This window comes from Coffea eugenioides, chromosome 6 (assembly GCF_003713205.1).
Source record: "Coffea eugenioides isolate CCC68of chromosome 6, Ceug_1.0, whole genome shotgun sequence".
Lineage (NCBI taxonomy): Eukaryota > Viridiplantae > Streptophyta > Magnoliopsida > Gentianales > Rubiaceae > Coffea > Coffea eugenioides.
Genome location: NC_040040.1, coordinates 27,382,355 through 27,395,240, shown reverse-complemented (window position 1 = coordinate 27,395,240; position 12,886 = coordinate 27,382,355). Strand labels below are relative to the sequence as shown.

The 12,886-nt window shown below is 34.2% G+C and overlaps 1 protein-coding gene across 3 annotated transcripts; it reads right to left on the bottom strand.

Moving 5' to 3' along the window:
* Window positions 1-1,828: 1,828 nt before the first annotated feature.
* On the bottom strand, window positions 1,829-12,108 carry LOC113775838 (stomatal closure-related actin-binding protein 3-like). Of its 3 annotated transcripts, XM_027320865.1 has the most exons (14): window positions 12,031-12,108; window positions 11,761-11,852; window positions 10,364-10,665; window positions 9,949-10,077; window positions 9,699-9,791; window positions 9,245-9,385; window positions 8,370-8,438; window positions 7,275-7,358; window positions 6,327-6,507; window positions 5,763-5,879; window positions 5,514-5,572; window positions 4,073-4,207; window positions 3,056-3,205; window positions 1,829-2,066 (listed from the first exon to the last, which is right to left on the bottom strand). In XM_027320865.1, the coding sequence occupies exons 3-14, from the start codon at window positions 10,646-10,648 to the stop codon at window positions 2,028-2,030; spliced, it is 1,482 nt and encodes a 493-aa protein (XP_027176666.1). In that variant the 5' UTR covers window positions 10,649-10,665; window positions 11,761-11,852; window positions 12,031-12,108; the 3' UTR covers window positions 1,829-2,027. The 3 variants fall into 3 exon arrangements, with proteins under 3 accessions (XP_027176666.1, XP_027176667.1, XP_027176665.1); XM_027320866.1 differs by lacking the exon at window positions 12,031-12,108 and having other exon boundaries at window positions 10,364-10,660; window positions 11,761-12,022; XM_027320864.1 differs by lacking the exon at window positions 12,031-12,108 and having other exon boundaries at window positions 11,761-12,021.
* Window positions 12,109-12,886: the final 778 nt, after the last annotated feature.

Here is a 12,886-nt window from a genome sequence, read left to right as displayed (position 1 = left end):
GGACATCATCCATTGAAAATGAGCATGGGACTCTCAATATTGAACAAGTTTAACTTGCAAGGTGAATATACATATTTTCTTATTTTTCTCCCTTTCTTCCCTTTTTTAGGCTGTCTATATCTTTTTTTTTTTTTGGAGATTTTGATGATTTTGGTTTTGATAATTTGTATTTATTGAATCATTTTTTCATGCTCAAAAGAAAAAAAATTGGACCTATTGTAAAAGTTCAAAAACTATAATCCATTTCTTAAATTGTATTTTTTTAAAAGAAAGTTTATCCTGTTGCCAAAATTGAACAGACCCAAGAACAGAATAAGAGTAAATTGCTGACCGCCAAAATGTTCCCATCCAAGAGGCCTACGCGGACAGGAGCAGGAGAGAGTGGTAATTAGAAGAGAGCAATGATTGAAATTGAGAGCAAGGAAGAGAGACGGAAGGTAAAGCAAAAAGCGTCCACCGATTCAACGAGGCTATCTGCACCCACGTTACCTCAAGCCACCCAAAAATCATGCAACCAACAAACACCCCCAGAGTTCATGAAAATTACAGAGTAACCAGCAAAAGACCAAAATACCCCTCAAAGTCACAAAAATAACGGCATAACCGGCTCATTCTGCACTGTTCATAAGCGATTGACGCTTTATATATGTAAGATATACTGTCAGCTTTTTGTGCAAGTTCTATTGTTCTAATATAAAATTTTAATTAATATATTTAAAAATTTACAAGACAGCATTGCTCATGTTCTATTGTTCTGATCCATGTTTGCGAAGGATTTTTATATTCTTCCTTGATCTTGAAGGAGTAAACGCACGTTTACCCCTTTTACATGAATGACACGTTTACTCCTTTGGCGAAGGTCGTGTTTGGATTGATATTTTTTGGAAATAAACTTTATACTTTTTTTTGTTAATATTTCTTAGTTAACTTTTTACCTCGTACACGTTAGATTCTAAAAAGTATTACAGTAATTTTTTTTTGCCTAAGAGACTCCTGAAAATTTGCAATCGAAAGGACCTGATAGCCAACATATCATTGAATTTGATATTAATGTCAAAACTACGTAATTTCAGTTCAATTAGAGTTAAAAATAAAATAAATTAAAATGTCAAAACATTGGTAGAGCAAGTCAAATAACAATGCTTGGCATAAATTTTATTTTGTATGAGTATGAAACGGAATAGATTTTGATATCAATAGAAAATGCCCATAGCGAATACGGAACAAAATAGTGGAGCAGGTTTTGGAAATGCAGTTGAAGTATTACATCAATTATTTTCTGATTTCTTATTTAAAGGGAGCAAATTTGAAACTACGTAGTATTGATACTAGAAAACTGTGAGAAATATAATTGCTATCCAAATTGATTAAAAAATGTCTTTATAATGTAAACAAAATAATATTTGCAAAGATATTGCTATCCAAATAAATAAATTACAGGTAGAAATCTGCACAAGCATAAAAAAAATGATGTGTAAATATTATTTAGACACATGATTTTTTTTTTTTGTTTACCTGGGTGATAGGTAATAAGCCTTTTATCAAAAAAGAAAAATACAATTTCTCAGATTCTTCAAACTTATATAAATTTTTTTTTTTTCAAAAACCATCTTCGAGAATTAGATTAACAGTCATTTTACTAGATTCGCCATATCTAGAAAATAGAAATTAAAGAAAAATAACATTTGTGGTCGAGAGCAAAAAATCGTGAATTTCGCGACTCTTGAATAAGGTCGCCATAATAGGCATTCCGCCCTCCCTACCACACACAGAAAAGTAAAAAAAAAAAAAAAAAAAAAAAAAAAAAGAGAAAATGAGACCATTCCTATAGTAGGCAATGAGCTGAAATAAACCATTGATGATTAGCAGATTTTGTTACAACCAATGATTAGGCTAACAAAAACCTTGCCTAGAGTGGATGTAACTAATTAGTGGAATCAATACAAACAAACAAGAAAATGGAGATAATCACACTTGAAAGCCTCATGCTACTCACATTAGTGGAAAAATTAGAAATTGGTTAAACTTTACACTAAAGCATCATCATCTGGTCCAGCAAGCATGACCTGCCATTCAGAATTGTCACTTTAGCATCTATGAAGCTATAGACATTACAGAAACCAAATCTTGATTTGGTATTAACTCAGTTTCTTGAAGCTATAGACATTGACAGAAACCAAATCCTGCCATTCAGAATTATCACTTTAGTATCTATGAAGCTATAGACATGACAGAAACCAAATCTTCATTTGGCATTAACTCAGTTTCTTGGTTTTGGCAATTTTCTTTACATTAATGGACAAAGAGCTGAATCAAGCACTACAAAGTGTCAAGACTCAAGACATGTTGAAAGAAGACTGATTTACTCTCCCAGAGTAATATGCAAAAGGTTCTGATTTGTGAAGCATTTAGTGTTCTTGGTATGTTGGCAACTGGGAAAGATGTGATTGATCTATTTGGTACTGATGTGCATAATACATTAGAACGATCTAGGATGCAGGCATCAGCTAGAGTACTAGTGACAGGTAGTGCTGAGTACCTTGGTCCTCAACTCTCCATGCAAACTGTGAAAGAATTCACAGGCTCTGAGAATATGACACTAATTGTAGAAAAGCATTACTTGTATGATTTGGATCATTTGAATCTCATGAAAGATACTCTTATTGTAATTTGAATGGCAACGGGTGACTGCTTCTTATACCTTTCTATAGAGTCACAATATATTTCATAAAGATTCGACTCCACAATGGATGATTACGTATACACATAAACTAATTCCTAGGAAATTACATCTCTGAAGAGTCGAAACTCGTTAAAGGTCAAATCTGTTCCCGTTCAATGTGTGCAATATAGTACTTGGAAAAGTAGAAAAGCAAACACACTCGTGTGTTTAAGAAGTATTATGTGTAATAAGAGAGAGAGAGAGAGAGGGGAACAGATTGAAACCAAAATCGAGTCAATGGCTGCTAAACTTTTGTGGACTAGACAAAGGGATTGAGTTCGTTAAGACCTAGTAGCTAAAGAAAAACCGTGAAGAAAGGATAAAGCTACTTACATTGGAATCAAGGGCATGTTTCCTGGCAAGCATCAGCGCTCCATTTCTTTCTCTTTCAGATTCAAACACTAGAACAAAGGTTTGTCCTTTCCTTGGTTGCCAATACAAGGACTTGGCCGCAGAATTCCCTCCTCCTCTAAATCCGCATAGCTGATTCAGAAAAAGAAAAAAAGATATTATTCATTGCTCGGTTCTTATAGCTTGTAGATTAACCAAGCGATGAATTGCTGGAGAGAAATTATACCCGAGAAGTGAGAACCAAGAAAAGAAAAAGATTTTCATATATTACACTTCAGAAAGTAGACAGTGGGAAACAATGTCTAATTACTCAATAATTGGTAGAATAATACAATACTCAAGGGAATCTTTGCTGTAGCATCAAGCACAGAGCTCTCTGTATTGCAGTTTCCCTCAATAATGCATACGAGAGAGAGAGAGAGAGAGAGAGAAGTTGTATCTTAAATTGACATCTAAGAATTTTGTGAAGTAAAGCATGTTTCAGTAGGGAAATTTCAGCATGTCTGTCAGGATATCATCTAATACTGTGTTAGACAATTTTCTTGTTGCTTTGTAGGCCAAAATTGGATCATCTGTGTCTCCAAAATGAACATCTAGAATTGGTAGGATCTGACACCTCAGACCCCATAATGAGATTGACAAATGATACGTAAAAAACAACGTTACACATAATATAAAACAAACCAGTCAAGTTGCAATGAATTTCAATCCATAAGGAAGATCTGACTGTTGAAAGAAGAAAACAGAACTCATATCCAAATCCTTGGAAAATAAAAGTCAGAAAACACCATCTAACTACAATCCAAGTTGCACTCGAGCATATAGGAGAACTAAACAAGGCTATCAGAGAAAAAGTAGGAACTGAGTTGAAATTGCAGTCAAAGGACAAGCTATAACGGAATATCATGTACAAAATATAGGAGGCCTGCTGGCTAATTTGTTCCATGTTTCCATCCTATTTACTTTTAGAAGAATGTGAGCATTTCCCCTGTTTAGTACCTGCATCGACCCAGAATAAGAATCTCTAGCCTTCGTAATCCATCCTCTGCAAAGCTTCATCCTCATTTTTCCAATATGAAATGCATGTGTTGAATGCGAGGAATAGTTCCTTCCATTCATTTGAGAGACAACAACCTGCAAAAAAAATTGAACTGACTAAGATCTGGACTGAATAAGAGCCATAACAAATAAAATAATAAGGTTTCATGTCCACAATGGACAAATTGAACTAATATCTGGATATCCAGAACGGAAAAATTGATTATTGAAAATTTCAATAAACAAACAGGTCTTGAAATGAAGAACAGTCAATCTAATAGTTAGCAGTTGATGAACAAATTTTGAGTTCTAAATGTTGTATAGAAGGTATTTCTCGTGTAAATATTTTTTGGTGTGACCAAGCCATGAAAAATCCTGCACAACAATGGTGATATCCAACCCCACCAGATATACTTTCTTCAGTGTGCATGACTACCTAAGCCACTGCAGGTATCTGACTAAGCTTTAAAACAAGTGATAAAGGCCACATGACTTAAATTGATTTAAGTTGGAATATGACTGTAAGTTAAATATTGCCACTCAGCTAACCGCAAGTTACAGCAAATTCCTATTTTGAAATAGGTGGTACAAGTATGGTCGAATGGGTTCTGCTGGTAAAAACTTCAGCAGCAGGTATTACAGGAAACACAGTACAAATTCAATGACGAGATGTGTAGGAATCAATTGGAAAATACACTAGAATGGAAGCTAACAATATCGTGGGGCAGCTTTTTTGCCAGTCATGGTAAGCAAAAACACATCCCAGATTATAAATGATTAAATATGGATTTGTTTCCATCTAACTCAGTAGCTGTTCAAAATCCCATTTGCTAATGAGACAGAGTGAAGTTGAACATGAAAAATCACTGTGCATGTAAACTACAGACGTGAATCAAGACTAATTATGAAAGGAATAACAATTTTGTAATTCTACATAGTTGCTAGGAGAATGGTATAGATGTTGATTGAAAAACATTTTCAAAATTGGAGAACTCTTTCTTCCACCTGCTCCAAAATGCAGGTCCAAGACTCTATATTTGTAGAAATGCATAATGGGTGATGAATAATACCACCTATTAATGAATTACAGAAGTATTCTTCTCAGTGGATATCCCAATAGTATATTGGTTCTTGTGATTACTTTATGATCTTTTATAAAGACTGAAAAGATCCAATTTCAGTGTAACAGCATGTGATGTATGGATTGTAAAGAAATATACCTAGTAGAAAACCCGCAATGACTAGTACATTAGAAAGCTATTCCACACCTAAACTAAAAAGTAAGTTGCCACAAGGTAGAAAGTGTGGGTAAAGCATTACACTTTGTCCACAGAGTTTAATGCTATGCAGCAATAAAAGTCATTTATTAGCCGAAAGTCAAATGAGAAATAATGGGACATACATGGAATTCAGAGTTTGACTTCCGCAAAAGTGTCTCAACATAATTCTCCAGTCCAGCAGCTGTAGGACGATGCTTAGTAAGACTTTGCTTTTAAAAATGAAAAGATCACTGGGATTAAAAATAAAAAAAAACATAGAGAGCTAATTATTGCAAACAACTGGAAAATGAGAAGCACAGATAGGGAACAGAATTTTCGAGTCTATAAATGGTTAGGAGAAATGATTGACATCTGATCCACAGCATACAAACCAGGATCAATAGGACCAGCAGTTGTCACGGAAACTGTCTGGCCATTTGAAGTTATATCCACTTGCAAAACTCTTCCAATATCAATTGGCTCTGGAGCATATACAGATTTGTTGGCACCTGGTAGCAATTAACAAACTTGTCAAGACTATAAGCGACAACAATGAATCATTAGAACATTTTAAGTAGCAGAATTTTTAGTTTTCATTTATTAGGAGCTAATCATTAAACCAATAACCTAGTCTACAGGACAAACAAATAGGTTTTCCAGTATCTCTCAAATGGAAAAGAGATGCATAAAGAAAAGCATCTTTCAAGAATAAAACATGGAGAAAGAAGACTAGGAAGTATATAACTAAAGAGCATGAAAGGAAACAAAAGCAATGCACTAAAAATATAAAACAGGAGGCAACATTAAGATGAGGAGCTTCCATGAAGGAGAAAAAAATCCATCACAAACATCTAAAATGAGATGGTTCAACCACTGCTCAGGATGTAACCAGATGCATTTCAACTGGCATGCACAAAACCAGGATTTGAGAGTAACATACTAAGAAAGATTACTACCTAAGATGGGTTCTCTTCTGCTGCACTCAGATGATAAACGATACCATTGGATTGAACATTTTGTAAGCTCAGTAGCTTCATTTGAGCAGGGTTGAACTCGTAATATCGAACCTAAAGTTTCAGATCCACTTATCTCGTATGGCAGGAATTTATTTTCCTCAGCTCTCTTGTTCATTAGCAGCTGCAAATTATGAGGACATAAGTCTCTTACATCTATTTTATCATTTAAGAGCAAACAAATTTTTGATTTCAGTGGGAGGAGTCAGAGGGCAGCAAAAGCAAAGAAAAGCATTTGGACAACACAGAATAGTCTCATTCTTGAGCTTCCCACTTTAGATTTTCATGTTCAATATGGTTATAGTAGGTAGTGGTTGAACTGTCTTTTTTTTTTTTCATTCAACAAAAATTCACAATAGAAATATAGGTGTTGAGATATCCTTTCTGAGCCAGATGAACTTGAACAAGAGGAATTGATAGTTGACTACACAGCCCGAAACATCTCATGATGGGACACCATTAAATGTGATAAACATCTAAAAACCTATTCTTCCTGAGGCATTTTCATCACAGCGTGCCTGGACAATAGACTATAACATTATATAAGCTGATGAGTGGCTTGAATTACCGAACATGAGCTGAAATTGGACCAAGCAAAATAGAGTAAAGAGGAACAGAATAGGTATTTATGGGTGAAACAGAAGTTGGAACAGGATATATCCAGCAAATAAGTGGCTCCAATGATAAGTTGTGGAAACTAGTTCCAGTCAGCTTAACAAGTAGAAGTATAATTAGATATCTCCTGAGTTTGCCTTCAAACAATGAAAATTTTCATAACATTTCATGGGACAAGCATATGGTGACACAACTCACAAGAAAATTGAATGAAGAGAATTGCAGTTCAATTTGTAAGAGAAAAAAGCATAAAAGAAGCCAGAAATTCTAGTTGACCTCTTTTTGAAGGTTAAATGAAATTGAGGACTTCTCTCTGATTTCAATTCTTAGTGCTCGGACTTCATATTCCATGTCCATCACCTACAAAATTGATAGAACACAATTACTATTTATAGATAATTTACCTTCAGAACAGGAAACTTTCCAACATTTCAAACTTAGAAACAAAAATCATGATAAAGAGCATAATCTAAGAAACAACGAATAAAGAAAAATTAAGCACATCATGAATAGAGTTACTTTGCCTAGTTGATCATCACCTGAAGCTCAGCCATCTATACACAAGAATTCGCTGTCATATTATGTTGACAAAATCAGTAATATCAGCTGGAAACTAAGACCTATGGTTAAAGTCCATAAAACAACTCTCACAAATCAGGTTAGCCGATGGGACAGGATTCACAGCTCACCTTTTGCAGTTAAGTAGGCCTTGTTTAGCTTGCCTCCCTCATTGAAAGAGCAAGGAAATGGCTACCTAGGCTTCGAAGCTGCAACTAAAGCTGCCCTAAAGAAGCATATTTATGGACCACTATTAAGCTAGATCTCAAATTATTTTGCTCCAAAAACTCATTCTGTTCTTCCATCAGATATAGATGAGATATTTACACAAGTCCAAAATACATTATTGTGCTTACTGCATCCAAACAGCTACGCCCTCACTACTAAGGTGAGATTAAGGTTGTCACTTCAGCAGGTGGGCACAATGTCTTAGGCATTCAGAAATTCTTTTCACTTTGTATCTTTATCTCACTTCACTATTGTGTTTAAAAATTGGGACAAGTTTGAATTGCTAAGCTACTTACTAAGGGCAAGGTTGGAAAGTTGATAAACTTTGACATTCTCAGAAAGTAAGATTTCAATGGGACACCAAAAATAGCTAGTCTCACAACATTAATGGGACTTCGGGACTATTTTCTTTTAATGACTTGAGCAGCTAACTATTATATCATAGAAATATGCTGCAACCAAACTTGTCAATCTTGAAGGAGAACAGGTAGCTCAAAGAATAAAATGCATGAAAAATCAGATATATAATTAAAAAATGCCACAAGACCATGTAGAAAAGCATATCAGAACAAAATAGTAACAAACCTTGCTCGGCTGGTGCTTTAGTTTAATTCTTCTAGCTTCTTGGACCTCCTCCATCAGTTCCTCCATTTCCTAACAGCCAAACAAAATTGTAAGTTCTTGTACAATTGACATTGAAAGAATAATTTTGGCTCTTCATGGCTAGGAATTAAAAATCTGAATGCATATTACCAATTATGTTACTATGATTTGGCAATAAGCAAGATTATCACCTTAAAAGAAACATTAACCCATACAATTACTTCGACACAACTGTTAATTTCAAAGTAAATGTGGTGATCCAGGAGGACTGAAAATACATAATTCTGGTGTATTGCACCTAATTAACCTTCTGTCATGCTAGTGAAAAGAAAACTAGGAAAAAAATGGTCCTTACAGTTCCTATAACACTATGAATGAGAATGACTGGTTTGGACCTTTTTGGTGAAAGTGGGTAAGAGTAGAAAATTTCCAAACTCACAGACATTGGGTAGCAAAAAGATATCTTGATCATCAGCCTCGATATTGACATGATTTCTTTGTAAAACTCATAAAATGTTAATAGATATCCTGTGGTATAGGCTGCAAAATAATTGACTTAGTTTAAACTTGGACAGATTTCTAAAACAACAAGCCCATTTTCTGTAGATCTGAAGAATTATGTAATAACAAAAATATTATGACTCCAATGTTTCATAGTGGAAAATCCAAAGATAATCCATCTTTGGACCATGGATCAGTAGGTCAAAGTAAACAGAAGAAGATACAAAGTGAAACAGCATATTCAAGTAAAAGCAGTAGCCACGTTGTAGATAGTTAATTCTTTTGTAATCCTAAACTTGATTATTCTTTTTAAATTCAATTAAAACACAGCAAAACGACAAAGATGCCTGAAGTACCTGTTTCCCAGAAGTTTGGCAAGTACGCTCTTGTTCCTCAAGGGCCTCTCCAATTCTTTGGACAACTGCCCTAGCACTCTCAATTTCAGCACATGCAAAAGATCTTTCTTGATTAACCAACTTTTTAGCATCTTCTGAAGCCTGAAATAAAGAAACAAGGTTTAATATTTTACAGCAAATGCAGGACAGACCAAAAAAAAACAGAAAAGGAGCATTGATTGAGACAATGTTGACATGCAAAAATGAAAATAAAACATCCAGATGTTAAGATCATAGTAAGTAAAATTTAAATAACAGGCCGAAAGGACCCTCTCATAATTACGAGAGTATCAAATATGTCACAAAAGTACCAAGAAAAGGGATTCACCAACAAAATAGCTAGAATACATAATTGATCTTGATTTAATATAGCTTGCAGCAATATATTTTTGTACATTGACACTGATTACCATACCTGTTTGAGAAAGTTTAGTAACTTTTTCACTTCAAATTTCTCCTGTATTAACTCCCCTTCCTTTTGTGTTAACTTAACTGCCAAAGCTTCCACCTGCAAAAGTTGAAAACCGATAATAGGTATCTGTTTTATGATTTTTTTTATTGCACTGATTTTCTTTGCATATGTGACACAACTGACAGAAACACTTCGAGTCAAACTAAGTTTCTAACAAGAAAACATTTATATTTTCAATTAGTAAAATACTGACAATTGAAATTGCTTTTTCCACGTCTTCCTTGTTTCGACCAACCATTCTGCCTTTCAAAAATTCCAATGCATCCCTAAGCTTCTTCAGAAGAACATGTCCCTCTAACGAAGCGATTTCTCGAAGTTTAGCCTGGTTCCACAAAAAGGTTAGAACATGTATCAACTGAAAGAATGTTTCTCATCAGATGCATAGGTTCTTTCCAGGAGTAAGGAGCTGAGACAAAAAATCAACTAGGGAAAAATTGGTGGTTTATCTATAATTACATCATGTAATTAAGTCTTTAATCTTTATCCTTTTGTTTTTCATGTTTGTGAAGAAGAAGCAATCATATGACTTTTTCTAGCATCTCATATTCCCATTGGAATGAACAAAGCAGGAGAAAGCAATTCAAACTCTAAAAGGAAAAATTTACAACCTCATTGGACAACTTAGCAGCGGCAGACAAATTCTTGTCAAATTTGCTAGCCAGGTCTCTTACAGACAGACGCTTGTGCTGCTCTGTTAGCTCTGTAGTTTCTTGCAAGATAACCTCCTTCAAGGGTGGGCCTTTGGCATTCTCCTCTATCTCCTCCAAAACTTGATTATCAGGGCCTAATTTGTATTTGGGAAATTGATCACAAGCAAAGCTCACGTCAGCTGACAGTGACCGAATTGTCTGCATTTCCACTTCGCCTCCAAATTCTGGACTTATCCTCGTCATGTTTCCAGTGTCCTGTTCTGGACAAGCATAACACAAATCAATTTCATCAAAAAGGAAGCTGAAGAGAACAAAGATAAGGAAAATTAGATAATGAGTAGGCTAAATTTACATAAACAACAAACAGTAAATAACAAGGCAATTGCCTTTTCATCTTTACGTCAATTTTATGATAAATTAAAAACTGAGTCACAGAGATGTACATATATTCTCTATTTACTACCAAACCCTCATCCTTGTTTACCAAATGTTAGAGCAGAATTTGAGAAATCACTGATCACTGAACAACAGTCAACCAATTTAACCATCTGAGGACCCAGATAAGAAACAGGAAAAAAGGAATAATCTTAGTGATGCATGTTAATTCCTACTAAATTTTAAGAGAGGACAACCAAACCTATGAATTTTGAAGGACTTCACACAGAAGAATAACAAAAAGTTCGAAGGATAAAACAATTCTTTGAAAAAAATATAGAAAAAAAGTAAAGGTAAAGGAAAAAAAAGAACAACACCTTCTAACTCCCCTAAGTAAAACCATCACAAGGGGAAAAAAGAATAAAGAAAGGGAACATGAAAGTACATAGTACTTGTTAAAGAATAATAATTGGCATAAAAAAAGAAATACTTTTCTCCAATACTCTCAAGGAAATGCTAACTTGTAGTAGCAATTTTACCTTTTCTATTCTGCATTTCCAAGCATAGACTCACAAACTAATTCTAGTATTGATCAGCAAAATTTTTATGGATAACAAAGATACCAGAATAGACACATGTAAACAGAGAGACTTTCTGTGAAGAATTGAGACTCTGTGAAGCAAGCATAAGTCAAAACCACAATTGAGGAAAGAAGATCCCATGCTTCATAACTCAAGCAAGAAAACCCAAAAAACAAAAAGAAAAATAAATTCCAAAAATAACTTAAATTGAACCAAGTGTAGAATTTCAAGCAGGCCCTCCAAAGAATTGAGGGAAAAATGCATAAAGAAAAACAGAGAAATGCTTGACAGCCCACCAGCCCTGATGAATTTCTCCACCAAACAAACCAAAAAAAAATCACATCCCAGATGAAATTCAGCCAAGAAAAATGGGTAGAGAAGTAGAAGAGTGGTACTTACAAGTCAAACTTGGACAATGCAGAGAGAATATTGGTCTCAGAAATGGCACATGTTAGTTTATTCTTCAATGCAGAGTTAGCAGCCTGAGTTCTCTGTGGGAGAGAGAAAGAGAGAGAGAAAGAAAGAAAGAGAAAGACAGAGAGAAAGAAGGGATGATGGAAACAAGTGAGAAGGGGTGAGCAGAAGAAGAAGAAGAATCAGAGATGCGATATCTGTCTGCTTTTTGAAAAGCAAAAACTACTAGCAAAGTGAAAAGGAAAAGCTTCTCACTTGGATGATGGCCTCACTGGCCTGACTGACTTCTTACCAGACCAAACTAATCTCTCTCATGTTTGTTTCCCAGTCCCATTTTTTGCCCTTTTCTTTTTTCTTGTATCCATTTCTTCATGTAAACATATGGGACATGTAGGCAAGAATGATGTTTTACATTTGACCTTCTTGGAAGTGCATTTAGCAAATCCCAAAATAAAAAGCTTTATAGTAAACGTAAATTAGGCCCATGGTAAGTAACCTTGCACGGGCCTTGTTTGAAAAAGATTTTCTATCAAAAAAATCACTACATTTCCGTGAACATATATTTTAATCACTTTTTACTTTATATATATATATATATACATATATGTAGATATATATATCAAATCACTACAATATACTTTCTATAAAAACTTCAATAAAATTACAATCTAGACCTTGTTGGTAGATAATAAATATAGAGTACTAAACACTAAACATGCATTTGTCAACGATCTTTTTTGCTTTGTTCTTCAGAAAAATAATTAGTAGAAATCATGTATTTACTTTAGCGGTGAATACATATAATAAGTAAATAAAAAAATGTGCATTTGGACAAGTTGTTGTTGGGAAAATATCTTTATATTATGAATTAAACACATTTTTTAACTAATTTTTTAACTAATTTTTTTTGTCTAATATACATTGCATCACAAAAAACTCTACGTTGAATAATAGAATTTGTTATGTATAATCCATAATTCAAACTCAGATCGTAATTGTCTACAATCAATATGACTTGTGGTGAAGCTTTTTCTCAAACCAAGTTTAAGATTTCATTTTTTTCATTGTCAATCTAGAAATTTATAAAGCTACAAATATAGCATTGATCATA

What these genes read in the sequence shown, in the direction of transcription:
- LOC113775838 (XM_027320865.1), bottom strand. Translation starts at nt 10,648, where the DNA reads ATGACGAGGATAAGTCCAGAATTTGGAGGCGAAGTGGAAATGCAGACA. An exon ending in CTGCTAAGTTGTCCAATGAG is followed by an intron (nt 10,078 to 10,363) that starts GTTGTAAATTTT and finishes TTGTGGAACCAG; the next exon opens with GCTAAACTTCGAGAAATCGC. An exon ending in CTTATTCTGGGTCGATGCAG is followed by an intron (nt 3,206 to 4,072) that starts GTACTAAACAGG and finishes TTTCTGAATCAG; the next exon opens with CTATGCGGATTTAGAGGAGG.